The following is a 27,899-nucleotide window of genomic DNA, read 5'->3' on the forward strand; positions in this document are numbered from 1 at the left end:
AGAGAGAGAGAGAGAGAGAGAGAGAGAGAGAGAGAGAGAGAGAGAGATAGTTTTCTTCAGATTCAAAATGTTCCACCTCCGTCCTTCTGCGTGTTCACACACACAGCTGATGACAAAACGTCTCACAGAACCTTACACTGAGGATGCAGGGAATTTCTTCACCTTAATCCACGGATAAGAAGTGTTTTTTTCTTTTTCTTTTCTGTATTCATTCGCCTGCTGCATCATGAGCGCTGAATGCAGCAGTTACCACAGCGCTGACGGCGTGTTTGTGGACGGATTCTCATGCCCCAGACCGGGCAATGCCGTTGCTGCTGTCTACTGCTGCGGATTTAACGATGTCAAGTATTGCTGTGACGATCCCAACAGTTTTTTCCCGTATGAGTACGGATACATGTGGTGGCTGAGGTGAGGGCAAATTTCCATTTAGCAAAAGTATTTTTTCACTTCTTATTAGTAGTCATCTCTCTCTCTCTCTCTCTCTCATTTCTTTAAGAAAAACAAAAACTTATTTTGTCACTCGTTTGTAAGTCCTTAACATTCTTAAGATGCAATGCAGTCATATTCCTTCATGATCAACAGATGAGCTTCTCACTGTGTGCGTTGTTATACAGAAATGTGGGCAGCAGCACCTGCTTTAAAACCAAAGACACTTTGTGACTCAGCTTGACCAAAAAAAAAATCTAATTACCACCTCTGCTGGAGGGCTTTGCACTTACATTGTTTATCCCTGCTCTTGTATGGTTAATTCTTATTCTTATTTGATATACTCCTTTTTATCTTTCTCTATTTTTATTTATTTATAACATATTTGAAAACACTCTTACCATTATGATTAAAGTTCTCAGTACTTCATTTTTACTTTAATGCAATATATCACCTCATATCCTTAATTGAGTTATTTCTATTTCTATATTTTATCTTCACTCTTCCATCCTACTCATCATCTCCTCTCCTCTCCTCTCCTCTCCTCTCCTCTCCTCTCAGTATTGGCGCTCTGGTTGGTCTATCCATTGCAGCAGTGGTCCTCCTTGCCTTCCTCATCACTGTGTGTGTCCTCTGCTACCTTTTCATCGCCACCAAACCCAGTTGTCTTGACAACGGCCTACCCCTCAGAACTCCAGGTTAGTATGTGGGTCTCTTACTGTAGGTGTACTATGATAACAGGTGTTACTTAGTTTTATTTGAATGCGCTCTTACTTGCTGCAATTACCAAGTTTTACATTTAAATGATGCACAGAGTAGCTGCTGTGATTTTGAACAATGAGCAATTGAGCTCTTGTCTGTGTGCTTTTTAGCAGGAGATCCCAGTGAAGGACCCAGTCATGGGAGAGCGACCTGCGTCTCTGGTCCACAGGGATTCAGGAAACACTTCATGAGCAGGAAACTGGACTGTGATAACCAGCCGCCGGACCCCGAGCTCCTGTTCCAGAGGTGTTTCACAGCTACCGCCACCGGCCTGAAAGTGGAAAATCCTTTGTAGGCCGCAGAGATACTTGTTGTTAAAAAAAAAATGAGGCCAGCAGTCCAGAAATCAAGAGAGTCAGTGTGTCTGAAGGCAGAATGTGCTACCAGGGAACTGCTGGGACAAAAAAAAAAAAAAAAAAAAAAAACACTATGAGGGCTTTGAATCAAAATTGCGTAAGCATACACAATGAAAGCTCTCAAAAGCATGGATTCAATTTCTTCAGACACTAAATGACTCATAACCCATACGTGTTTCAGCACCCTGCAGCAGTAATTAAGAGCATACAGATGGAATGAATTATCCACCATCTTCTTGGAACATAAGGTGTTTAAGTGGCCTCAAGAAAGCCAAACCCTTGTTGAATTATTAAGGCATATGGTAGGGGGGGACTGAGGACATAGGCCTGTTAAGATCCAGTTTAGACTCAGGATGCACAGTTTCATGTGTGAGCCTGACACACCAAGACAGCAGAGTCTAGGATAGCTAGGCTATAAAGTCAGGGTGCACCCTGGTGAAGTAGGGTGCTGTATACTTGTAACCACATCTGCTATATTTTACTCAGGGACTGAAGGATTTGTGGGGAAGCTCTACAGTGTGATGAGACCAGAAAAATGACAGCGCTGGTTATTAATTCAAGTGCATTAGATGACAAGAGACCTCTTGTAATCATTAATGTTTGACTGTCTCCTACCAACACTCAGACCTGTTTTTTGTTTTTTTTTAACCATGACCAATTTCAGCCAGAGACACATCAAGGAACTGACTTTTCTTTTTAAAAGATGAATTTTGGCAGTTTTGCCTCTACAGTAATTGACAGCTGCCAGTGGAAGAGGCAGACACGGAAATAGCAGAGAGAGTGGTATGACAAAGGTCCCCAGCTGGAATGAATTGAACATTTATTGCAAATGGTTGTACACTTTGCTCTTTACAGCAATGGCGCTCTCAAGATAATCTAAGTCTCAACATGGATTCTGCTGAGATGTGATAATAAAGACATACAAGAACACTAAATCTTATTTAAATTGACAATACCAAAATGATAGCACATAAGGAGGACGTTGGGGCAGTGGAGCTTGCTGTGGCAGCATCAGAATAGCAACAGTGATAGGTGCCAAGTTAAAATGGCCCACTCTAAACCTGCCTAAACCTGCATGAATATGATTGGATATTACTAGTGAGCTGAAGAGTGAATGAGCCAGCATGAGTACACATTCTTGGTAGATTACTTCACAACAAGTACACCGTGTTTCCAATGATTATGTGATTAAAGATAAGAATTGCCACTGTGAGTTGTAAATTCACACATTTGCTACTCAAACTAGACTTTCTTGATTGTATTTCATAGCTCACCTGAAAGAGACAATGACTCATACAAAAGTAATCTCACTCAATCATTACTTATGAGCCACCAGAAGCGTGTGGCGGTGTCTGTATCTGCAGGGACCCTGCCCTCTGACTGGATTTTCTTACTTTACTGTGTTGGGGACGGTTCTGGGAGTCAGCCTCTATAAAAACCTAGCGACCAGGTGCCAGATCATTACCACACATCCAATACGGAGCTATGAAAAATGGTAACCATCATGAACCTTTTTCACAGCAGACATGTTGACTTGTCATAGTAGGAAAAGCACAGCAGAAATTGATAACCTTAACGATGGCTCAATTCCATCAAGTGTCCCAGTAAGCTATTTCAGTGAGTCAGCATGTACAATACCAGGACCTCTCCTAAGTGGAATGCAGCCATCATTAATGGTTTTGAATACACCTGTGCTTTTCCTACTATGACATGTCAACATGTCTGCCGTGAAAAAAGGTCTATTGAGCCGGGGAGGAAGTGCCAACTTTGAATGTTGTGTTTACAAACCGCAACCTACAAATCCTACTCATTCTGCCTTTAAGCCAAAAGCCCCCACCAACGCAGCCCGGTGCGTTTGAACGCTTATCTGTTTTTGGTCTTAACTCCCACTTAACTATTGAGATTGCAGATGAGAAAAAAAGTTTATATTTATAATTTTTATAAAAGTTATATGGACCAATTAAATGCAATTCAAATGTACCTTTTTGTTGTGAAGGTATGGTGTGTGATACACAGGCAGCCTCTGAGACAGTGGTCCTGGTTGAAACTGTAGAAAAACAGCTGAGCTGCCCATCTCATTCTGAGGAGATTCAGTGTGATGTTGTGGTTCAGGTGTAGGTAAGAACAGGGTTGCTGAGTGTCAAAAAGAACATCTCATGCACCTTAATTTTTTTAAGATACATTTTTTATTTATTTTCCATTTAAACAACAAAAACAGAACAGACAAACACACTTGAACAAGAACAAACCCCTCCGCGGAGCCAGCGCTGAGCTATCATTTTCTTGGTCGCCGTTGAGCCAGCTAACCAAACTTTCCTCTGTCTCCCAAGCAGATGTAATTTAGAGTCGTCATTAAGTAACAAAACAATCGGGTCAGTAGGAATTAGACATCCTATCACATCAGATATTATTGATGTTGTTTTACTCCAAAACTCATGCACTTGTTCACACTCCCAGACCATGTGCATGAAAGTTCCAGTTTGTTCAGGTTGGCAGAAAGTGCAATAGGGAGTAGGAATGCCTTTGGAGATGTATCTCTTCTGAGGAGTCCAATATGTCCTATGGCATATGTTAAAGTGGATCTGCTGGTGATTTGGGTTCTTGGAACAGTGGGGAAAGTTGTCCCAAACTGTCTCCCAATTAATTACATTCCCCTCCGGGCTCAGCTCTCGCTCCCATTTCTTTACTACAGCCTACTAGTTTAAAGGCTACTGATATACTTTAAATAGGACAAACACAAAACTTTCTGACCACTGTGCCACTGAGCTGAAGACATTTTTTTCAGTCTCCTTTATTTCAATGATTCCAAACTGACCAACTTAAAGGATGCCTTCATCTACTTTCAAGTCTGACTTGGGCATGTTGAGTACTGTTTTAAAAAATGTGAATCTATCCTTTATTTCTTTTAAGTGAGAAATAAATAACTGTAACTGACTAAATTGTCATCTGTCTTATCAAATTCACAGTACATTTGGATTACTGTTTTACATCCAAACACATAATGGCAGTATAACACTGCATAGTCTCGCATTGCCAGACCTTCCTCCACCGCGGCGCTGCAGAGGAGGTTCTGGTCCACACAGCATTCCGGGATGAGAGAAAAACATGCTCTGGTTTATTGGCATTTCTTTAAACCAATCACAATCGTCTTGGGTGGTGCTAGGCACCGGGAAAAGCCGCAGTACCGTTGAAAAATAGCCTCGGGAAGGAACTTGTTTTGGTGGAACATGTGTGTTCAAAGTTTGTTCTAGTCGTGCAACAGAAATTGGACAGATATTCTAGCTAGCTGTCTGGATTTACACTGCAGAGATCTGAGAAAAGGTTAACCATAGTCCTCATAAATCGACCAGAGTTTAAAATGCCAACACAAAGGAAGCCCAAGGCAATGGCTATCCGGCCTAAATGAGTGAAATTTCCGTCGGCAACGGATCAGTCCCGGAAGTAGAACGTCATTGATATGGACTAGACACTGCAACTTGCAACATCGTTAAATGTTGCACCAGCGTTTTAGCTTTTGATTGCTTTGCAGTGTTACTCTATGTAGAAAGGCCTACATAAGAGATCACAAAACTGCATGCTTGTGGCCCACTTGCACATATTCTCTGTATCTACTGGATAGTCAATTCCTTCTTAAAACTTTCAAGTGCCCTTGTTTTGTAACTCAGAATGGTAGCTTAAGTATTTATAAATTCATGCAAAATATTCATGCCTTGTGTTGGTGAATGCATTTTGCTTGTGTAATTGTAATTGTTTTATGTATCCATTTTTAGAGGTCAACACTGTCCTGTCTGTTATTTTCTCTGTTAAAATGTGCTGCAAAAGTGAACACTTTAAAGCGAAGTAGAAAAGACCTCATTTAACAGTATGTTCATAAATGTGTGTACAGGTTATACAATTGTGGTGGGGGAGCAGGGAATTCAGACCCAAATGCAGAGAGGAGGCAGGCAGGAGGTGGTCAAACTGAGGTATTTAATATAACAAAGGGCGGCAGTACAAGGACTGGAAACATACAAAATAGAACACTGACGGCAGGAGCAAACAGAACACACAAAGGAACAAACACCAGACATGGGCAAGCACACAAGACGATCTGACAAGAGACAAAGGGAACACAGAGGCTAAATACATGAGGTGACAGGCAAATCATAAACAGGTGAGACAACAGGTGAAACACATCAGGGCGGGGCAGGACAATCACAAAGGAGGGAAAACACAGGAAGTAGAACTAGACACGACAGAAAACAGACTATCAAAATAAAACAGGAAATGGGAACAACTAACAGAAGACATGGAATCTACTCAATACAGAAACTTGACAACATTAAACACAAGGGAGAGCAGAGAACACAGGAAGACACAGGGAACATAAATCCACAGTCCAGAATAAAGCAAACAGGATAATACAAAAAACTAGAAAGAAAACAAAATAGCAAGCAAAAATACCGAAACCATAACAACAATTTTACAAACTATAAGCTGCTGGCATGTTTGTCAAAGGTTTGGTGGAATGACGTTTCTGTTATACTCATGTATTACAGTATGTTGATAAATATAATTTTTCATTCATAATTGTCAGCACAAAGCTGTGCTTGGTAATCAACTGTACATTTTCGGTGAATGTAAGAGGAAAACAAGACTGAGGGCTCAGTTTCTTTTGATGTACTTATGTTTGTTGGCCATCTTTCAAACACATTTCCTGAATGTACATAATTGTTTATTGACACCCTTCTTGAAAGAAAATCAATAAAATCTGAATCAAGAGATGAAACCTGATTATTATGCAGTGATGCCGTCATGTAATGGAGATGCAACAAACACGTTAAAGCTCATATTATTTGCGTGTGAAGTGCAGGATTTTGATGCACTTGACTCCGATTTATGTTCTCTTTCAAATAATAACAACATAGAAACTGCTAATAAAGGCTTTTTTTATTATTTTTTATTATTATTTTATTATCTTATCCTAATGATAAGATAGTCATGACTTAAAGAGGGAAGCCAATAAAGCAGCATGTGTTTTTGAAAAATAAATAATATACTTTCTTTTTTTTTTTTTTGGTTTATCTTTAGGTTTTCTCCCCTGCTAAGCTGGTGTTGATTGTGTTGGTATTACACGCTGAGAAACTCTAATGATGAAGGCTATCTTTGTGTCTCTTTCCCTTCGCTTTAAAGCCACTATGTCAGTTGAAGAGTTGAAGACGAAAAGATCAGATGGGTCAGTGAGACTTAAAGTCACACTGTTCATATTTGGTACTGGTTTTTGGGTCCTAATCTTTCACTGCAGAGAGGCAGAGCCTTGGAAAGCCACCAGGGGCATTCCTAAAAATGTAATGTGGTAAGAAGATTTAGTGAAAGTGACACCAAAACTGCTTTGATCATTGTAATAAGCATTGGCCTTATTTTTTTGTGTAAAATAAATATTTTAATTCAGACACATAACATTCATAATCCAATGCCTTCTACCTTAATAATGGATAGCAGAATGCCTGTTTATAATCACCAAAAGCTCTTTTCACACTGCACGTACGTAGCCCCAGGCTAAGAGAGCTGTTAGACCGAGGCAAAAGCCCAGTTCAGGTCAAAGATTTGCAATAAGACAAAACCATTTGCCACATGGGTGGCAGTGAAGGTCAGGGGCCTCGACGGACCAGACCCGGGCGGCAGACGCTGGCTCTGGGGACGTGGAACGTCACCTCTCTGTGGGGGAAGGAGCCGGAACTGGTGCGGGAGGTGGAGCGCTACCGGTTAGATCTGGTGGGGCTTACCTCTACGCACAGTCTCGGTTCTGGAACCATACTCCTGGATAGGGGTTGGACTCTTTTCTTCTCCGGAGTTGCCTCTATGTTAGAGGCAGAGCTGGAGGATAACGGGGGATTGTCGTTGATTTCCCAGGCGGAAGTCACTGATGTAGTCAAACAACTACACAGTGGCAAAGCCCCGGGGATTGATGAGATCCGTCCAGAAATGCTCAAGGCTCTGGGTGTGGAGGGGCTGTCCTGGTTGACACGCCTCTTCAACATTGCGTGGAAGTCTGGGACGGTGCCAAAGGAGTGGCAGACTGGGGTGGTGGTTCCCCTTTTTAAAAAGGGGGACCAGAGGGTGTGTGCCAATTATAGGGGTATCACACTTCTCAGCCTCCCTGGTAAAGTCTACTCCAAGGTGCTGGAAAGGAGGGTTCGGCCGATAGTCGAACCTCGGGTTGAGGAGGAACAATGCGGATTCCGTCCTGGTCGTGGAACAACGGACCAGCTCTTCACTCTCGCAAGGATCCTGGAGGGAGCCTGGGAGTATGCCCAACCGGTCTACATGTGTTTTGTGGATTTGGAGAAGGCGTATGACCGGGTCCCCTGGGAGATACTGTGGGAGGTGCTGCTGGGGAGTATGGGGTGAGGGGGTCTCTACTCAGGGCCATCCAATCTCTGTATGACCAAAGTGAGAGCTGTGTCCGGGTTCTCGGTAGTAAGTCGGACTCGTTTCAGGTGAGGGTTGGCCTCCGCCAGGGCTGCGCTTTGTCACCAATCCTGTTTGTAATATTTATGGACAGGATATCGAGGCGTAGTCGGGGTGGGGAGGGGTTGCAGTTTGGTGGGCTGGGGATCTCATCGCTGCTCTTTGCAGATGATGTGGTCCTGATGGCATCATCGGCCTGCGACCTTCAGCACTCACTGGATCGGTTCGCAACCGAGTGTGAAGCGGTTGGGATGAGGATCAGCACCTCTAAATCGGAGGCCATGGTTCTCAGCAGGAAACCGATGGAATGCCTTCTCCAGGTAGGGAATGAGTCCTTACCCCAAGTGAAGGAGTTCAAGTACCTTGGGGTTTTGTTCGCGAGTGAGGGACAATGGAGCGGGAGATTGGTCGGAGAATCGGGCGCAGCGGGTGCGGTATTGCATTCGATCTATCGCACCGTTGTGACGAAAAGAGAGCTGAGCCAGAAGGCAAAGCTCTCGATCTACCGGTCAGTTTTCGTTCCTACCCTCACCTATGGTCATGAAGGCTGGGTCATGACCGAAAGAACGAGATCCAGGGTACAAGCGGCGAAATGGGTTTCCTCAGGAGGGTGGCTGGCGTCTCCCTTAGAGATAGGGTGAGAAGCTCAGTCATCCGTGAGGAGCTCGGAGAGAGCCGCTGCTCCTTTGCGCCGAAAGGAGCCAGTTGAGGTGGTTCGGGCATCTGGTAAGGATGCCCCCTGGACGCCTCCCTAGGGAGGTGTTCCAGGCACGTCCAGCTGGGAGGAGGCCTCGGGGAAGACCCAGGACTAGGTGGAGGGATTATATCTCCAACCTGGCCTGGGAACGCCGATCCCCAGTCGGAGCTGGTTAATGTTGCTCGGGAAAGGGAAGTTTGGGGTTCCCTGCTGGAGCTGCTCCCCCCGCGACCCGACACCGGATAAGCGGACGAAGATGGATGGATGGATGGACAAAACCATTTTAGAACGTTGCAGGTAAAAGTTGCAGTGGTCTGAACTGGCCCGTATCAGCTTGACTCAAGCCAGCTGATGGTGTCGTCTGCTGCGATATAGCTTGAACTTAATGAACGTCACCTCTTTTAACAGCCAATCAACTCAGCTTGAAGTTAGTGCTGTTGTACACAGTCTTGTACGTATTCAAAATGTGTTTGTTTTTTTGAATCAGATGTTTTATAGTCTGATTTTTCTTGTAGCTTGTTGGCTTGGTTCCAGGTTTAAACATTTTTACATAAGTATGTTCTGAAACGTCAATGGAGCTATTGAATGTAGGTCACTGTTGAGCTACTATGAAGTGTGAACACGTTTTGCTCTGTTCCATGTCTCACAATGAGCATAATAAGAACAGCTAATGGCTTGTAAATGGATGGATCATCTTTCTCAGTCTAATGGCACAGAAATCTGCACATTGAATGAGAATTCTATTCCTGGAATAGAGAGTAAATTATACAACCTCTGTTAAGTATTATACTTCAAACTGGAGATGTCAATGTACTTTATTCTTGTATTTTATACCTGTCTTATTGTATTTTAGCAGTTTTATATTATCTTTAATTAATGTTTTTATTGCTTTGAACTGTTCTTTAATGTTTTATGTAAAGCATTTTGAATTGCCTTGTTGCTGAAATGTGCTATATAGAAAAAGATGCCCTGCCTTGCCTGTTAATAAGTTATGTTAATGTATTAGAGTGATGATGGGAACTAACTGTCAAATGGAAATGGCCAAGTGCAAAATGTGTCCATTCATGAATATGAATTAAGGTCTTTACAGATGTCTGTCATAACATGGCAGGATTGGGAGCAGACCATTGAACCTGGTTGGGTTCTGGATTGTCAAAAACTATCCATAATGACACAAATTTGATTTGTTGTTCCCCTTCAGGATTTAATGTGACAAGTAAAAATCATGTATGAAATTTTTGACATACTGACAGATTAAAGATTAAAACAACATTAATTTCCCTAAGGGGTAATTTGCTTTGCATACAGTATAAATACAATACATCATACACAACACAGCCCAAGATCCACATCTCCTACACTGTCACTATGGCAGTCGTCCCCTGGGGACAAGTAAAGTGTTTTGAATTGAAAATGAATAATGGAAAAAGAAGACAAAGTAAACACATGAGAATGTAGGCAGCGTGGGGGCAGATTACAGAGAGTGGGCTACGATAAATAGATGCGCTTTTATCCATTTTAATGAGCACTTTCATTCTTGACACTACTGCTGTGATCACCCTTATTTCAAAATATGTCCACCTGTTTTAAAAGGATCTTTCAAACAAGACTACAATGAGATATAATAAGATATAATAGGATAAACACTGGTAGACGTTTATGTGTTTTAAGCAGTCTATGCTTTCAAGAAATACGATTGATACTTGATTGAATGACTTAAACTTAAAATCTCATCCAGCTTACTGGAAAATATGTAACTTATAGTGAATAAGTCAAATGAAATCAATTTCACTTGAACTTCACAGGAATATATTAAATGTCACAGGCTGGCAAACTTAGGTTTATTAATGCAATGTACACAGTTTAAAGGGGTGATAGAATGCAAAACTGATTTTACCATGTCATAGTTGAATAATGACAGTTTGGTGGGTAACTAGGACATACATAGAACCTCAAAATCCCATGGACACCTCTTTCCTCTGCAAATGTCACAATTTGAAACTGCCTCTGAAAACGGGCAAATCTCAACGAGCCACCGAGTTGACGTCAACTCCTTATTTGGCTCTAGTCTCTACCTTTGTCATGCCCCAACATTTACATAGCCCACTGATCTGGGATCAGTTTGTCTCGTGAATCTAGGTTGCGCAGATCTCAGAAATGTTATACATTGTTTATCTGATATTTCATTACTAAATTCACTTCTGAGACTTTTTTATGCAAGAAATCAACTATGTAGAGCTCAAATATGGGCCGTTTTACGAAAATGTATGGCTAATTGCAAATTTAGTACGACTGTTTCGGACTTCAGAAGCTCCACAGTATGACGTGGGAGAGGCCAGTATCTGTCCGGATCGCTGGCTTGCTTTCCGGACTGTACACCTTCAGACCCCGCTGCGTGCTGGCTGGAGCTCTCTCAGGAGATATGGAATACTGGCCCAGAAAAAAAGTGTTTAGAAGGAGTAGACATTGGACAATGGAGCGGGACATGTGGATTTAATGCAGCGGCACAGTGGACTCGCAATGGGCGGTGCGCAGGAGCTGCCTGCCGGCGGCGGTTCACGCGCATCAGTACGTTAACTTTTTTGTGTGTGTTTTTGTGTGTGTGTGTGTGTGTGTGTGTGCGTGTCTGTGTGTGTGTGTGTGTGCAACCAATCAGTACGTTAACTTTTTGTGTGTGCATGTGTGCGCAACGCTGTCTGTGTGTGTGTGTGTGAGATCAGCACGCGGCTCATCTAAATATTCATGAGCATACCGTATAAGGCAGAAAAAATGTCATTCATTCTAAGGCCAATTCACAGGGCTTTATTAGGACCAATAAAATAGCACTCGGGCCTTTTTCAGCCCAATGAATGTTAGATATCCTATTAGGATACCTTAAGGAACAGTGTGAAATACCCTATATAATCATTCTATCGCCCCTTTAAGAAATGCTGATTTTGAAGGCTTCACTGCCATTCATACATCTGGTAAATAGAAAACTGAGGGACCATGCACAAATTATTAGAAGCGGAGCGGAGGTCTGAAAAGGTGGGAAGGTTATGTTGGTTTTCTTTTTGCAGAGGGGAGGGTAGTCCAACTTTTTATGAAGAGCAGTTCCAGGATCTTTTTGCGAGAGTGCGGCAGGCCTGACAACAAAACGTTACAATAATCAAGTCTGAAACAAATACATGAATTAGGTTCTCTTCATCAGCCGTGGACAGAAAAAGAAATAGAGCATTTTAGCTATGTTTCCAAGGTGATTAAAAGCATAAAAATATAAAAAAATATTAAAGCTGGTATTTTTAACCACTCCACTTCACTGTGATTACAGACATTTCTTGTAAATCACTGCTCTATTCTCGGTAAAGAAAAATGCAGCGTGTATAATGAGGTGTTGAGATTGTAAGTGTAACATTAAGGTTTGATGAAGACTTTCTCCCATGGGCAAAGAGATGATGGTTGAATGTGCATTACTAATAAATCAGACCTGGAATCATGGCAGCGCTATTCAACCAGATCTTCTCTCAGCACCACTGATGAAAGACTTATGATTTAGTGGGAGGTGGTTCAAGAGAGAAAAAAATCTTTCTAGGAGAGAAAAATCCTCTGACGCAATGTAAAGCCAGCGTTTTTTCATCTCAATGATCTTATGTAAAACCTCTTAACAAATTGTAAATTGACGTAGATGCCCTCCATGGACATATGTCAGCATGTAGACTCTGTGGGAGTGCTTTTGTTTCACGCATCTTATGTGATTACAGTGACACTATCTGCCCTCAGAGAACAGATGCAACAATTTAGCCAAAGGCTTTCTCTTTCCTTGTCACTACATTTTTCAACTACTTCTAATTTTGAAAGAGTAGATTGTGGAAAAAACATTATTACGCTATTACTCACAATAAAGATACTGAATGAAAATAAAAAATATCTTTGCATTCACTTCTAACTGGAATGGTGAGTGAAAAGGGAGGAGAAATGGATGACAAACCTAATAAAGTTACTCATTAACATCTCTGTCTTAAGAGCATGGTGCTGGTAGGGTGGTATTATGGTATGTCCAGCAACCTTTGCCCAGCAAGTCCCATTGTTTCCTCAGTGAGCAGAAGAGGAAGACAAAAACAGCAGCTAAAAGTCAGGGAGACATACACTGCTCTGTCAATATCCTATTTTGTACAGGTAAGTCATTTTAGACTGTGTGTGTGTGTGTGTGTGTGTGTGTGTGTGTGTGTGTGTGTGTGTGTGTGTGTGTGTTGTTGTAAACTGTATAAATTGACAGTACTATATATGCCTCTGTATCCTATATTACCTGTGTACTGCTGCCTCAAATTAAATATCTTCAACCAAAATATAAAGTATGGATATACTATATTTCTTCTATCTGGATTAAGTATTCCAGAACGTCATGTCACATGTCATCCAGTTGTTTAAAGTTAATTAGTCAGCAGTTCAGGACTACAATCATGAACATTGCCCAATAGCTGTCAAGACAACTCTCTATGTGACTATGTGATATTATTTAATCACAAAGTCTTATGTTTTTGTTCAGGTCAAATTGTTTGTGAAAAGGTCCTTTCCAGAGCCACAAGAGAGGGGTTTATTGGCTGGTTAAAAGCACCTGTTAGCTCAAGGATTACAGACTCATTAGCTTTTGGAATCAAATCTTAAAACAGGAAATACAAATTAGAATTTGACAATGTAATAGATCTCCAATTTGTCCAATCAGATCTGAAAATGCTTTAAGAATTTTGATCATGTTAACCCTTTAATATTCCAGTGTCAGTTTTATTGACAGTCTCAAGACATTGCAACAAGAGTTTATTGGCCATGAAATATGAAACTGCAGGTGTCAGGATGTCTCATCATCAGCCATATATTAAAAGAGGGATTCACAATTTAACACTGTTAATTCCATAGTTACATTGAGAGTTATTGGTTGCTGTGATTGTTTCTCTTCTCCTTACTGGATGTGAAAAGATCCCTTCTAAATGCAATGTAAGAGAAGGGGACGGAATCACCTTCTCATTATGTGAAAAAAGTTCAGCTATATGTTTCATCCATAGTTATGTTTGTTTTTTTTGTGCAAATTTCCCTCTTTGTATTTCGATACATAGCATTTATTTCTTGCTAATCTAAGGAATAGTAACGCCAAAGGGAAATATTATACCCCAAAATGACCTAAATGTTTAGAACTGTTGTGCCTCTCCCTCCCAACACCCTCTCATGCTCCTCAGTAGATCTAATCACTAAATGATTATTTCTTTAGGTTTTCCCTCAGGACGTAGACATGGTCCGGTGGAGCTGCAGCCCTTTTGTGGTGGTTTTTCTTTGTGGAGCTTTTATCAGAGAAGCATGTCAGGCTTCCATATCTGATGTTGAGGGAAAAAAAGACACTCAAAGACATCTTCTGATGGAAGTAGAAGATCACACCAACAGTAACAATACTGAAATTCAAAGTAAGCAACAAACTTTACCATCATCCAACTATTTACAACCAGGTGTGTTTGAGGAACTTTGAACTCTATAACACTTCAGTTACAGGAAACTTTTAATTTGAATTTTGAATGCACTGGTGTTGACCTCTCTGTCTTTATAGCTACATGTCTATGCAATACAAATGTTTTCCGGCTGCGTTCACAGGGGCAGTCAATCCTGACGAGAGCCCAAAGTCGTTGGACTATTCCTATCTGGCTGCAGGTCTGGGCACAGTCCTCGCCATCTCACTCCTCATCGTGATGTCTGTCAAGTTTCGTCTCTTCCATCGCTTCCTGGCCAGCTACAGACACTCTCTGCTCCAAGAGGCCGATGGAGTCAGCCAGTATGGCCAGGATGAGCAGCCCTTCCCTAACAGTGTGGTGGGTAGAATGGGAGTGGTTGGAGGGACTCCAAGAGGGCTGGATGACGATGATGATGGCTTTATTGAGGATAACTATATCCAGGCCAGTGAGAAAGACAGGGCAGAGAGAGAGACAGAGGAAGAGGGGGAGGAAGGGATAGAAGACAGCGATGATGATATTCAGTTCACTATAGGGTGAATTAAATAAAAGGAGACTTCATCAAAAACAGCTGGTTTCCAACTAAGATAAAATAAATGAGCCTTTAAAGAAGATTTTGACAGCAAAGCAGTGATTGCTCACCTTTCTGGCTTGTGACCCCCTAATGAATCATTGTCTACTTGCAACCACTTACACCTTGCATGTGTCTATGAACTGTGAAGACTAAGTTCCCCTCAAAAAGTCAAATAATCTATACATATTATATTATATTGTTTAATTTAAATAATTGTCAGACCAGAATAGGCAAAACTCTAGATGGCACAATTAATAAGACAAAGAGACAGGCAATGTTTTAACTGGACTGGGTCTTCATTAGATGCCACATTTGTCTTTATATACATGCCCCTTTGTCTTAGCTATTTTGTCAAAGAAGATCTGGTGAGTCAAAATGTTGCCTGCCAGATAATCTCAAATTTTTCCTTTAATGCAGAATATAAATTGTTCCAATTACAGATGGAATCTGTTATACTTTTTTAAAATGAATACATTGTGTGTGTATATCCATTTGTAAGTTGTTGGAAGTTGCTGTTCGTACCCTGCTAATGTAAGATAGTAAACGGTATTTCAATGTGTTTGTATGTATAGTCTGAAATAATTTTATTGGAAATGCACTTTATGAATAAATTCTTTATAATTCCAAGTTGTTTCATATTTCTTCATTCTTTTATTCACTTTGCCAACATTGTTATTTGAGTAGGTGGTAGAAAACCGAAACATAATGAATACAGAGAAGATATAGAGGATATAACACAATGATGTTTTGATTTGATGTGAACACTTACCGAGTCTTTATTTTAAACCATAATTACCCAGATGTATCAAAGTGCTGTATTCAGACAGTCATCACATTGCTGAGCCGCTGGTAAAAGCATGCGATGCAGCAGTCTGTTGTTCTTTTACAAATTACAGGTATTTTGATGATGTTCAACAGTTGTCGTAGTTATGCTAATGGTACAAAATGTACATGTGCTAGACAAATTATTCGAATCTTTGCTTTCAAAGAGTCTTTGATCCGTTTGTGATTTTGCCCATTTAGTCCATTCAGATCAGGCTGGTCCTGCTGGACAATGTCCCACTCCTGGTCTGGCTCATCTGTCCTCCCGAGACATTGAACACCCTGACAGTTCGACTCCCAAGCCTCCTTACTCTCCTCATTCTCATCATCATCCTCCTCCTCTGCTCCCTTCTTCTTTTAAGATAGATGAGCACACTGTAGCCCACTACAGCTAGAGCCATGCCCGCCCCAGCAGCCATCAGCACCAGGCCAGACACCAACATCTCCTTGCTGTCATGAGCTTGGCTACCGATGGTGGCCACACAGAGAAGCACCGTCCCACAGAGCATCACTGCCAGTCCCACAGCTAACATCAGTGCCGGGTCAGCCCTCCCGCCGCTCTTCAGCTGGTCGATCCGACGCCAGCTTCGCACACAGTTCATATCCTGGATGGCGGAGCTCAGGAGCTGCTTGAGCAGAACAGCCAGGGCTAAGAGGCAGAGCATGGTGCCCACCCCGAGGCGCCACTCCCCGGACAGGCTGGTGGTGGTGGAGAGGAGGCCCACGCCACCGAGGCCCAGCCCCAGTATGAGGGTCACAGAGGCACAGTAGCACAACAGGGAGCGGCGTGGCTCTCTGAACCACCACAGTTCCATTTGATCTTCCAGGACACGTCGCTGCATCAGGGAGGGGTCCAGGTAGAGACCTGGGTGCTGACGAATGGTGTGGCAGGGCTGGTAAAAGGTCTGCATGTCAGGCATGGCAATGGTCACAGCTCAGCCAGTCCAAAACCAGACTGACACCTTGTAAGAATGTGCAGAAAAAGATGATTTTTAACTGTTACATTTCTATTCATCACAACTATATAACTGTAGTTGTATTATCAGCCATAACATCCTGTGCTTCATCTCAGCTTCTGTGAAAACAGTTACTCACTTGGTGTTGGATGAGCGTCATGTGTTGTTGTCCATCCATCTGCGTCTCATCACACAACCTTAGTCAAAGCATTGCAGAAGTTAGTTTAAAAGATCCTACGGTTGTTTGGTCCTGTTGCTTCATTCTGTAGAAAACATGGGTGTTTCACCTAGACACTATCCGGCTTCAAGGGAAATTTTTCGAATGGTGAAGTAGTAGATTTAATTTGCCCAAGCTGCTCTCAGGGATGAAACTCTTCTCAATCTAGATGGTAGAATGAACCTGACTTCATGCTGGAGGCATGGACCCCAGCCACAGAGAGGCAGGGACTTCCACTGTGTAATACTCACTGTAAGTAAACAAGTGATGATGTAGTTGACATCCTGGGTGAGTGTTGTGTATGTAGCCTGATTACCACAGTGACTGTACTAGCCTTACAGATTGCCAGTGCCAGGCAGAACAGAGGACCCCCCGACCCCCACCCCACCCCCATCCTCCTCTCATCACACAGGAACACCATTTGGCCTGGTTAAGTGGGTAAAAAGCCGGGTCACAATAGCAGTCTTGGATCATGGTTCGGACAGAGATTGGCGACATTGTCCACCATTCCCCCACACAGACAATAGGCTGATCGCTGAACACAATGACTGTGCTCCAGGAGGCGGATGGTGGTGTGTGTGTGAGCCGTAGAGGGGTGTTGCGTTGCTGTTGTGGAGGGCTGAGTGATGTCAGTGTGTTGTAATAATGGAGTTTCTGTGATCCTAAGGATAGCGTCATTCACACCCTATTCTGAGCCTCTAGATAGGCCACAGTGAATGCTGCCTCTCCTCAATGAGACACTTACTGACATGGGCCTGCTGATTTGTGTCTTCCAGTAATACCTGCCACAGCAGACAATATTTCCGCAAAACATTTTGCCTTGACTTTTTGGGAAACACTTTTTGGAAGAGATTTAGATGAGGAGATTGTTACCACTCTCATTTGTCTATTAAATATTGCAAGTTGTGGTTTTAAGGGTGTTTATGTAACAGAATATATACTGGCAAGCACCATAAACTCCAGGAAGTCGCTGTGCCCAGCCAAGAAATAGCTGAGATGTTTTACAATTGGACAGAGCCAGTCTAGCTTTCCTATTTCCAGTCTTTGTGCTAAGCTAAGCTAATCATCCCATGGCTGTAGCTTCCTAACAGACAGACATGCAAGTCTTTATTCTAACTCTTGGAAAGAAAACAAGATTGTACAAAAAATGTCAAATTATTCCTTAAATAACCAAACATGACTTGACTTGACAACCTGCCTGCTATATTTACATTTCATCCTGAGAAGCTGATCAATTCTCTTGAAGAGGCAAAACTGAAGCTGTTCAATTGGTTTTTCTCACACTGGATAATATGACCGTCAAACACAGGTGCCACTCACATAATTACAGTAATAATCGCTCCATTTTTGCCTTGAATCCTGGCTTGCTTGTACAACTAAATATAATGGAGCCATTGTTTATGTTTTGTTTGTTATATTATATTCTCCTGGTCTGTGTGTTTGTTACTGTTCTGTCTAGGAGTTTCTGTTGTGTATGTGGTGTTTATGTTCTGCAGAGCAGGAACCTGCTGAAAATCAGTTTTATACTGAGTCAGGCCCGATTGTTTTTAATCTTTTCCTGTTTAAAAAAAAAAAAAAAAAAAAAAAAAAATGAAATGTTTTAGGTTAGACATGTGCTTTTCCTGTACTGAGAAGTCAAACTCTTTGTATAAGAAAGCTCTGATTGACAGATAAGGTATGTGTATGTTTACTGCACATATTTATCTGATAACATTCACATTTTGAATGCATTCTCTTTTATTTACTCTTTTGGCTCTTCAGACAAAAATGTTTTTGAGAAGATTTAAATGAAACATGCAACCACCATTTTTTTTTTTAAAGATTTAAAAAAAAAATGTTATGTGCATTTCCGCCTTTAATGACAGGACAGCTCAGACATGAAAGGGGAGAGAAAACCGTCACAGGTCGGATCCGAACCCTGGACCCTCTGCATTGAGGAATCAACCACTGCACATGTGCACCTGCTCCACCAACCGAGCCAAACGCCCACAGCCACCATGACTTTAAGTATTGTTTGGAGGCATAGAGGTGTTCAGCACATGTATGAACATATGAACACCTAATTCTAATGCTGAACTGAGTGAAATGAATCATCGTAGTTACTAAACAAATCTGTAGCTTTCAGCAGTGGAGCTCCCCTCACTTGTGACTGAAAGAGAATGTCAATTCAGCTGGGATATTACAGTAGTGTTATTTTCCAGTTACAGTAAAAGCTTACTGAAAGACCTCAAAAGCCTCAGCCACAGCTCTTCCTGTAACTTTATAACCAGTGCTTCCATATACCTAGTTTTGTACTAAACTGAATGAAACAGTGCAAACCATCAAGAGAGTGAACTTACTACTGAACAAATAATAGCAAACTCAGTGCAATAACATCACAGTGTTATGAATGATGATGCGATCAAAATGTGAGGAGCTCAAAATGTACTTTCTCCCCCTAGTGGACAATATTTGTAAGTGTACAAATCAGCTTTTGAATCTTTGCATATCAACTAAAGCTAAATGTCAGAATATGATCTTTAACAAATAAATGTATCCATATTTTTGCTTTGTTATTATGAGGTAAATAGGGAAGACAAAAGGATCAAATATATAAACAAATGAGGAAACGGAAGGGTAGATTGGTTGGTTGACTGATTGATTGACATTATTGTACTCACTTACAATATATGTTATATCCTTGGTTAGTACAAAGTGCTGATGCTGTGTCATCTACCTGCAGTTGGTCCTTGACATTATCAGGGATGGTGATGTAATTGCTGCCTTTGTCTTATTCTTATTAGTGTTATACAATATACACTACATTTTATGATTGGAGAATGATAGCTGTTACCGGTATTTCTACAGTCTACTATTTCATCCAGACAATTTCATTCGAATGTGTCCGTGCTTTTGTGCCTTAACTTTGTATGAAATAGATGAAGCTGTGTAAAAGCCTGATCCAAACACCCTCAAAGACATGATTTAATACAACGACCAGAATTAATATTGAGTGGGGTTGGATTGGCAGTTTCAGATCAATATATCTGGTCACCTTTTTTGGTGAGTACTGGTTCCTTTTATGGGAAAATCTAAAGTAGTTACTGGTGTGTCCCCAGTTAATATGATTCAACCAAAAAGTGGTAACATAAAACCATGTTGCTTTGTCGCCAGTGATACTGTGCAGTCACTCAAATCAAGAAATGAGGCTGGACACGTTAGTTTATTGTAATAATTACTCTAATTATTAGTTTTTGCTACTAACCCTGGTTGTAACCTTTGCTGCACCATCAGTTAACACAGTTGCTAGGCAACTCTAGCAGGGCTTTTAGTCTTGCTTTCGCCATGCTGTAAAGTTGTGATAAATGCTGCCCTCATAATAATTGAAGCAATTAGCCTAGCAATTAAGCAAAATACAACAATATTTAATTAAATAATTGACAGGTTATCATGTGTTTGGCATCTTTCTGAACAGCTGAGAAATGTATATGTTAAGTTGTTTGTTGGCCCTGTGGTTGCCTATTGCATTTTGGGAGAGACTCCAAAAATGCGTCTGATGTAGAAAATTGATTGACAAATGAACAGATGTGTGAATAAATAACATATTACATGTTATAAGATTTATCATTCTGCTTTTTATTGATTACTTTACCAAATGAGGTTACAATTCTGGCATGATATAGGCTATAGAGTGCAGTCCATATGTGTTTAGACAGTAACACGTTTTTACATTCACTATTGCTAATTGTACTCTGTCCAAATGTTTGGACTATTTATCCAAAAAAGGGCTCTGAATCCTACAGTGCACCCTCATACCTCCTTAAAGATGAAAGACAGGACTTTCACCTTATAGTCACTGGTTCATTTTAAATATACTGAATAGAGAGCCACATCTACAGAATTTAATACAATATCTATACTATTAATATGCATTGTTATGTTTTGGTAGGTTAATAATTGCAACTGTCCCATTTACCATAATATTACCTCAACAGTACAGTTATATACACATCTGTATTCCTATACAAAATGTGAAGCGTTGTTGTTGTTGCCAAAGATCAACCTGTAGAGGGCAGCAGCACATAAGTTTAGACCACAGCCGGCACAACGCCTGTACAATAATACTGTATACGGTTGTACATTGCATGCAGTGGTTGAAGAAGTACTCTGATCTTTTATTTATGGAAATGTAATGATACTCCATTGCAAGCAAAAGTCTTAAACAATATTAAGATCTAAAAGGAAACATAATTTTCATTTTGCTGCTGAAGCTTGTTGAGGTGGATCTAATTTAATTACTGTATTGTGTAAGTTTAATCTATGTCGATGCATCCTATTTAATGAGCTTCATGTTTTGTATGAAAATTCTTAAATATGCCAAGTAACTGGTAACCATCTCTGTCAAATTCATGTAGAGGAGTACTATATTTCCCTCTGAAATTTAGTGGAGTAGCATATTTTAGCAGATGGAAATACCCAAGTAAACTACAAGTACTGTAAAATTGCACCCAAGTACAGTACTTGAGTAACTCTACATTTCCCTGCTGTGTAGGTGTCATAAGACTCGCCACCTTCAGTGTCCTGCATGTTCAGAAGGTTGCCAACCCAGAGCATTAGCAATTTAGTGGCTGCATAGTGTCCTGTGGCCATCCTCACAATCCTGTTTATTTCTTTTTTTATATAATTTAAGCAAATTATCTTGTGTATATTTTTTTGTAGTGCTATTATATTTAATATACATACTGCATATATACCCAGCTGTATTTACAAAGCCTAAATATAGAATTCAATATCACTTAGATGTATTGTCCCAGAGAGATATTTGTTTTCACCGCCAGTACAAATAGCAACATACAGATATAGACATTACACAAAATCTCCATGAATGCATTTATCATCCCACTACACAGCAGTGTCAACCAGGCAGATTGTTCAGGGCTGCTATTGCAGAAGGCAACAGACAGTGCTCTGAGTTTACATATGACATGGAGCTTTTTCTGGGATTGTTTATGAATGTCAGTGATGTGTTGATCAAAACTGAGTTTGTTGTCTATGATGAGTCCAAGATATTTGAAGCTGTTGGCCTGTTCTACTGTCTTGCTGTGGATGGAGGTGGGGTTCAGTTTTGTCACAGTGGGTTGTCTTTTCCACGTTTAGCTGCAGGTACTGTAGTTGTCGTTGCACCATTATGTGAAGTGTAAAATCTATTTAAGAAGAGCATCCACAAGAACATCCCTCAGGTTTTTATATGTTTACTTTAAAACTGGGGGTGTGGAGGAAGGATGAAATTCTGCTTAGAGGCTTAAAAAGTGCTGGTGGGTTAAGGCTAAGATTAAAGTAGAGCGCTGTAGGAGTGTTGAGCAGAAACAGCGGCCTCCACAAACCTGCAGCAGTAGGCTCTTTGCTTTCTGACAAAACGATGAATGAGCCATAAAGAGATTTGTGAGAACAGTTTCTCATCCTGGCCCGAGACACCAGCAGGTGATTTCACTGACAGGGGGAACATCAACCAGAGAGGATGAACTAATCTCACGGTTTTAGACCACTGGGTTAGACGAACAGGGCTTGTGACCGGAGCATTACCGTTCCAGTTTCCCTCAACCAGCTGCGGAAAAGTGGTGGGAAACTAAGCAAAAGTGTCTCTCTCATCTCTCAAAAGCAGCTGTTGAGGTGTTCTGGAGCCAGGTACAAAAACCTGTTTGCTTCAGTGCTCAGTGTGTTCAGTGGAATAGCTACACTGTAACTAAACCATAAAGCCTGCCGATGCCAGCTCCTGCAGCTGTGTGTATGCAGAGTAGAGAAAAGCTGGGAAAAAACTAGTATGCACGCACAGCAAATGTTCCCTGAAGGTTAATTAAATAAGAAATGTGGCCAGAGTAGAAGTCATACTATTTACTGAAATGGTGTTCACATGCAAGAGGAACTGCTGACCTCCATGATTGCTGTGACTTGTATTTGAGGATACTGGAAGCCTCTCTTGAATCCATAATGTTGAGAAAATGTGGCACATCACCCAGTCTGGTTGCTGTGACAAATGAAAAGGATCTACTGCCAATTTTTGAGGCCCCTGATAACAGGTGACACACTATAAACACAGATAAACTTTACCAATCCTAACTCTTTAGTACCCCTTATAGCTTTCCCCCAAAATTATATAGACGTAGTTTATCCGGGTGTCACTCATGCAGAGAGATGTGACATAAAGTGACTTCATATCAGCAGCAGCACTCATCTGTAAACAGTCTGTCAAAAAGCTTGAGTGATAAGGGGTTTTGATGGTGCATGTGCTGTGCCCTGTAAGATAACAAAAAATGTTTTACGGTATACATCTGCAGTGTATCAATTTGTCGGGAAGTTATTGCATTGCATGTTACACACACCTCTGCTCTTCACAAGCACTATTACTGCATACCAGGGGCTTAAGTGGGGTGGCACAGCATAGAAAATCTGCTCAGAAATATAGGAAATATTGGATAAGATAGAACAACATAATGTAATTGTGCTAAATAAAACACACAGTTGTCATGCAATGTGTGTTTAAAATATATATATCTATTCACCAAATGGAAAGGCAGCGACTGGCAGAACAGGCAGCAAAGTGACAGTACTCTGATCCAATGGAAATCAAATTTGTCATATTGACAGCACTCTTGCCTAATGGATTGGTGGGGCACCAGGGGGGGGGGCAGGTGCCACCCGGGGCCTCTCCCTCTGCTGCATACCCAAAAATATTGGGAGCCATGACGATTGTACAGACATTCGCGGTACCCAGAGGATGAATTTAGTGATCCCTTGATTTTTCCTCTCATGCCACCAGCAGGTGGACTTGTGGGCTTGTAAATGAGATCTCAACAATTATTGGACAGATTGCCATTAAAATTTGTACCAATCATGTTCCCCTCTGGATGAATAACTTTGGTGATTCCTTGACTTTTCATCTAGCATCATTACTATTTCCACAGTGGCTTGTGACCATGACCTGTGTTAGGCATGTAAAATCTGCTCTCAAGTATTTTCTAGTATTTGCATATTTCAGTTGATTGACAGTCTCTCTCACCCAGCCTCCTGCTTAATCCTCAGTGTGTTAAAAGCATTTTCATGACTCACTCCTCAGAGCAAATTGACTTACTTACTTACTCTGCGTTATCTCTGATGGGTGAGAATCAGATTTGCAACTAAACTGAAAACATTTCTTCTTCTTCTATATCAATTATCCATCACTTTATTTTTACTTTAGCAAGACCGATGGGCATGAATGATAACACTTAGGCCTGGTGTAATAATTATCTTTCAAAGTACAAAACCTACAGTATGTGAGCCATGACTATGGGCAGCTGGATCCAACCATGTTTCATAATAAGTCTATATTGCATGATGAGAATCATACACCCTAAGGAGATAGAAATTTAAACTAAAAACTCATTACTTTTTGACTCAACTTGCCGTATTGGGTATATTTTCCTTGAAGAGACAGAGTTTGTGTTGGAATATTTTCCTGTATGGCTAAACACCCTGGTCACAGCTCAGAATCAGAATTTGTTACAGGCAGGAACACATTTGAGCCAAAATCACATTGGCTGATATTTCTCACATACTGATTTTCAGACTATAATTCCTGTAACAGATTTGAACACCTGTTCAACAACCACTGTGATTTTTTTTTCTTTCAGTCTGCTCCTACTGCTTCATTCTTGCTAGGTGGTTGCTGTGCAACCATCACAACAGGCCCCAACTATCTTGATTTTCTCCACAGTGCCATGACTTTATTGGCGGTGAATGTGATGCAGTGTGCAAATATGTGCATGTGTGTGTGATTGTCTGCTTGTGTATTTAACTATATGTTGAGGTTGGGAGGAGGATTAAGTTATCCTTCAGCTTATCTCCATCAAAATGACTGAATGATTATGCTGTCAGCAATGGCCTTGGCCTAGATTTGAAAGGCAGCCTTGTTTGCTCTGGCTGGGAGCCTCTAGACCTTGTAAATAAATTTACTACTGATGCACTTTTATCTCCCAATGAGTATTACCTCATTGTGTTTAGTAAGAGCAATAACGCTGCAGTTTGGTTAATGAAAGAGGAACAGGGGGCCTTTTCCTGTTGCTGCTGCCTGCGGCTCACCTTTGCATAATTTGCATATAAATGAGAATCACATCACATTATTGCACTTGGGGTATATTAATAATGGGGTTGTTGAACAGGATACGGTACTGTGCAAGAGACGTGTAGATGCTGAAACAGGTGGAGCCCAGAGCTAGTTTCTACCTCAATAAAGCCATATTGTCCTGTGTGTTTTACTTCCCTCTGCTCTCCATCAGCCATACTTTCTTTCTATCTCTTCTTTACTGCTATGTGTGTGGATCCTAGTACCTACTGTACCTGAGTAGACTTCTAGCTAGCTACTTTTCTAAATTACTCCACCCACGGTAAACACAAAACACACCACAGGGACACCAAATTGCTTGACCTCCTGATCCTTCTTATTTGCTCCTGCTAGTCCCCACCACCGTACCACTGTTACCTTCTGTCTGTCATGCTCCAAAATTGATTTTACTGGCTCAGTGGGTGTGACATGGACAACCATTGGACCCCACTTTCTTTTTCTCACTTTCACTTTCACTTTCACTTTCACACACACACACACACACACACACACACACACACACACACACACACACACTTGATTTGTATTACTAGCTAGTGCACTTGTCTGGATAAATGCTGTGTCAAAATGCATTTCTCTGATGGTGAATTCCTTACTTATTTCGCTCAACCCAGGAGATGTTGTTTGTCATGCTGTTAGCCATTTCTCTAGCCAGAAAACAGCCCACACAACTTGTTGGTTCTTTCTTTGATGTTCAAAAAGGGCTAAAGGCCTCTGACAGTCTTACCTTTGTAAATGGTAAGTTGATGTAACATACTTACCGAATAATGACAACAGATTGATTAACTTCCCATAGCCTACTAGAAACCAGTGTTACACCGTTGTTAGCTAAAGTAACGTTGGCTAGTTTTCTCCATGACTATCACACATGTTTGCAGTCCTGCCACCACAATACTGCATTGTTAACAGGTATAAAAATGAAGACAGACCAATAGAAATATCGTAGGAATATTGTCTTCATGGATTACATGACAGATGTGTTAGCAGTAGTAGAGCCTCAAGAACACTGACTAAAAGATACCTAACATGATTTGTTTTTTGAAAAGCAGTTCTAGCTAGTGGGGTAACGTTAATGTTAGAATAGTGTTTTGTTTTTCGCCTACATTTTCCACACAAGGTGAAAATTATGTTTGGATTGTTACAGTTTTTTTCAATTGCTTAAGCACAATTTTGAAAACAGGGACAGTCTTTTTCAAAATACTACACACAATTAGCACAACCACACACACAATCAGCAGAACACCTTTGCAAAATGTAACACTCTCGCAAAAACTATACACTAATTTATAAAAAACACATTTTGTTACCATATGAAACACACACGTTTCATTTGACTTAATGAAGTTTTAACCAGATACACACTGCTGTTGCTAACCTAAAACACTTTTAGCAATTCTACCTCTCAGTGATTATAGTACTGTAAATGAAGTACACAGAGAAATTTACAATAAGTTCACCAAACACTACACAAGACCAATGCTGCAGACTGAGGAAAATATAATTTATTTCTCTCCATATACCCAAATCTGTCAACATGGAGAATGACATGTTTTCATGCTACTACAGTAGTGTGCATAACACTGTTAGCTCAGCAAACAACAGACAAACATAAAATACGCTATCCAGTATAGGTTACAATCACAAAAAAAACAACAACAAACAAAAAAATAATCTGACAAAGTACAGAAAATTCTAGACATTATCTCTTTGCCTAGCTGGATCTGGCCAGAGAATTTCATCAACATCACAGGCGAAATCCTCATTGGCAAGATAACCGTGTTGAATGTCGAATCCATCCTTGCAAAGCTGCGGCGTCGACTTGGTCACAGGCGTCCTCCATGGCCTGAATGAGGGCTACCTGAGCCTGCGGCCGGAGATCGTAAACCCTCGCGTGAATATGGGCCCCCTTCCTCCTTGTCGTTCTCGACCCTCAATCCTCAAATGTCACAGGGAGGGGTATCAACAGTGCTGATATGGTGCATACAATGAGCAGCTGATTACTGTAACTAGACAGATTTTCTTTTAATCCGTGGTTCACAACATGGTCCACTAGTGTTGCGTGACTTTCATTTGATAAATTTGGTCCTCTTCTTCTTTGAGCATATTCTCTGGCTTCAGGTCTTCCTCTCCCTCTCCCTCTTCCTCTACCTCCACCTCAACCTCTACCTCTGGCTGGGCCTTTTCCTCTTCCTCTACCTCCTTCTCCTCCTCTGTGGATTCCCCTTCTCACTCTCAGTCTTCTGCTTCTGACTCCTACCATTTTGGTTGAAGGCAGGTGAATTTACCTGCTGTATTTTATATAGTGCTTAAACCTGATTGGTGTGTCTACAATTAAACCATCATGTGTTTTCATACCTGGTGGCTGTGTTTAACCAATTGGTTCATGGGTGTGTTCATTTGAAAGCCTTTGCTTTGAAATTGCAGGGAAATGACATCATGATAAATTTCTGTGTCAAATGCATACAAGTGTGTTTAGTGTTTTGCAATCACTGTGTGTAATGTTTTGCAAAAAGTGTGAAGCTGACAATGTGCTTACAGTTGTGCAAATCTAGGCTAGTGTTTTGCTCCTTGAGTGTAAGGTTTTGCTAATTGTGCGAAAGTTTTAATTTTAGTGTGTAAGCAATTGTAAAAAACTGTAAAACAAACGTTTGTTTATAGAACAAAAAGCATTATTACCTCCATATTATAAACACAACATTAAGAATACAGGTTTGAATTACACCAAACAGGTGTTTACTGCAGTGCTAATGTTGCTAGGATAGGGATTAAAGTTAGAGAATGGCTAGCAAAATAATGTTTTCATGAATTTGTGTTAAAGATAATTGCAAGAGTTTTCATTCTTAAACAAAGTTTCTAATGTAAGAAACAGTGTGTAGTGTTTGCAAGAAGTGTGTTGCAGAATTGCAAATAAAGTGCATAGCAGAAAACGTAAGGCATGGTTACAAAAGTTAGGGGTTTTGATGCTTTTGTCTAAGCATTCACTTTTAGTGTGTAGCTAAGCAATCACCAAAAAATTGTAATAGAGGCT

The 27,899-nt window shown here is 40.9% G+C and overlaps 2 protein-coding genes across 3 annotated transcripts; one reads left to right on the forward strand and one right to left on the reverse strand.

The window, feature by feature from the left end:
* Window positions 1–215: 215 nt before the first annotated feature.
* LOC114565762 (protein shisa-like-2A) lies at window positions 216–1,563 on the forward strand. Of its 2 annotated transcripts, none has more exons than XM_028593991.1 (3): window positions 216–408; window positions 988–1,124; window positions 1,299–1,563. In XM_028593991.1, exons 1-3 carry the CDS (start codon window positions 227–229, stop codon window positions 1,481–1,483), a joined length of 504 nt encoding a protein of 167 aa, XP_028449792.1. In that variant the 5' UTR covers window positions 216–226; the 3' UTR covers window positions 1,484–1,563. The 2 variants fall into 2 exon arrangements, with proteins under 2 accessions (XP_028449792.1, XP_028449793.1); XM_028593992.1 differs by having other exon boundaries at window positions 1,302–1,563.
* Window positions 1,564–15,500: 13,937 nt separating this feature from the next.
* On the reverse strand, window positions 15,501–16,737 carry tmem125b (transmembrane protein 125b). The gene is made up of 2 exons (XM_028594116.1): window positions 16,654–16,737; window positions 15,501–16,520 (listed from the first exon to the last, which is right to left on the reverse strand). Exon 2 carries the CDS (start codon window positions 16,476–16,478, stop codon window positions 15,765–15,767), a length of 714 nt encoding a protein of 237 aa, XP_028449917.1. The 5' UTR covers window positions 16,479–16,520; window positions 16,654–16,737; the 3' UTR covers window positions 15,501–15,764.
* Window positions 16,738–27,899: the final 11,162 nt, after the last annotated feature.

Source organism: Perca flavescens, chromosome 12 (genome assembly GCF_004354835.1).
Source record: "Perca flavescens isolate YP-PL-M2 chromosome 12, PFLA_1.0, whole genome shotgun sequence".
NCBI classification, from domain to species: Eukaryota; Metazoa; Chordata; class Actinopteri; order Perciformes; family Percidae; genus Perca; species Perca flavescens.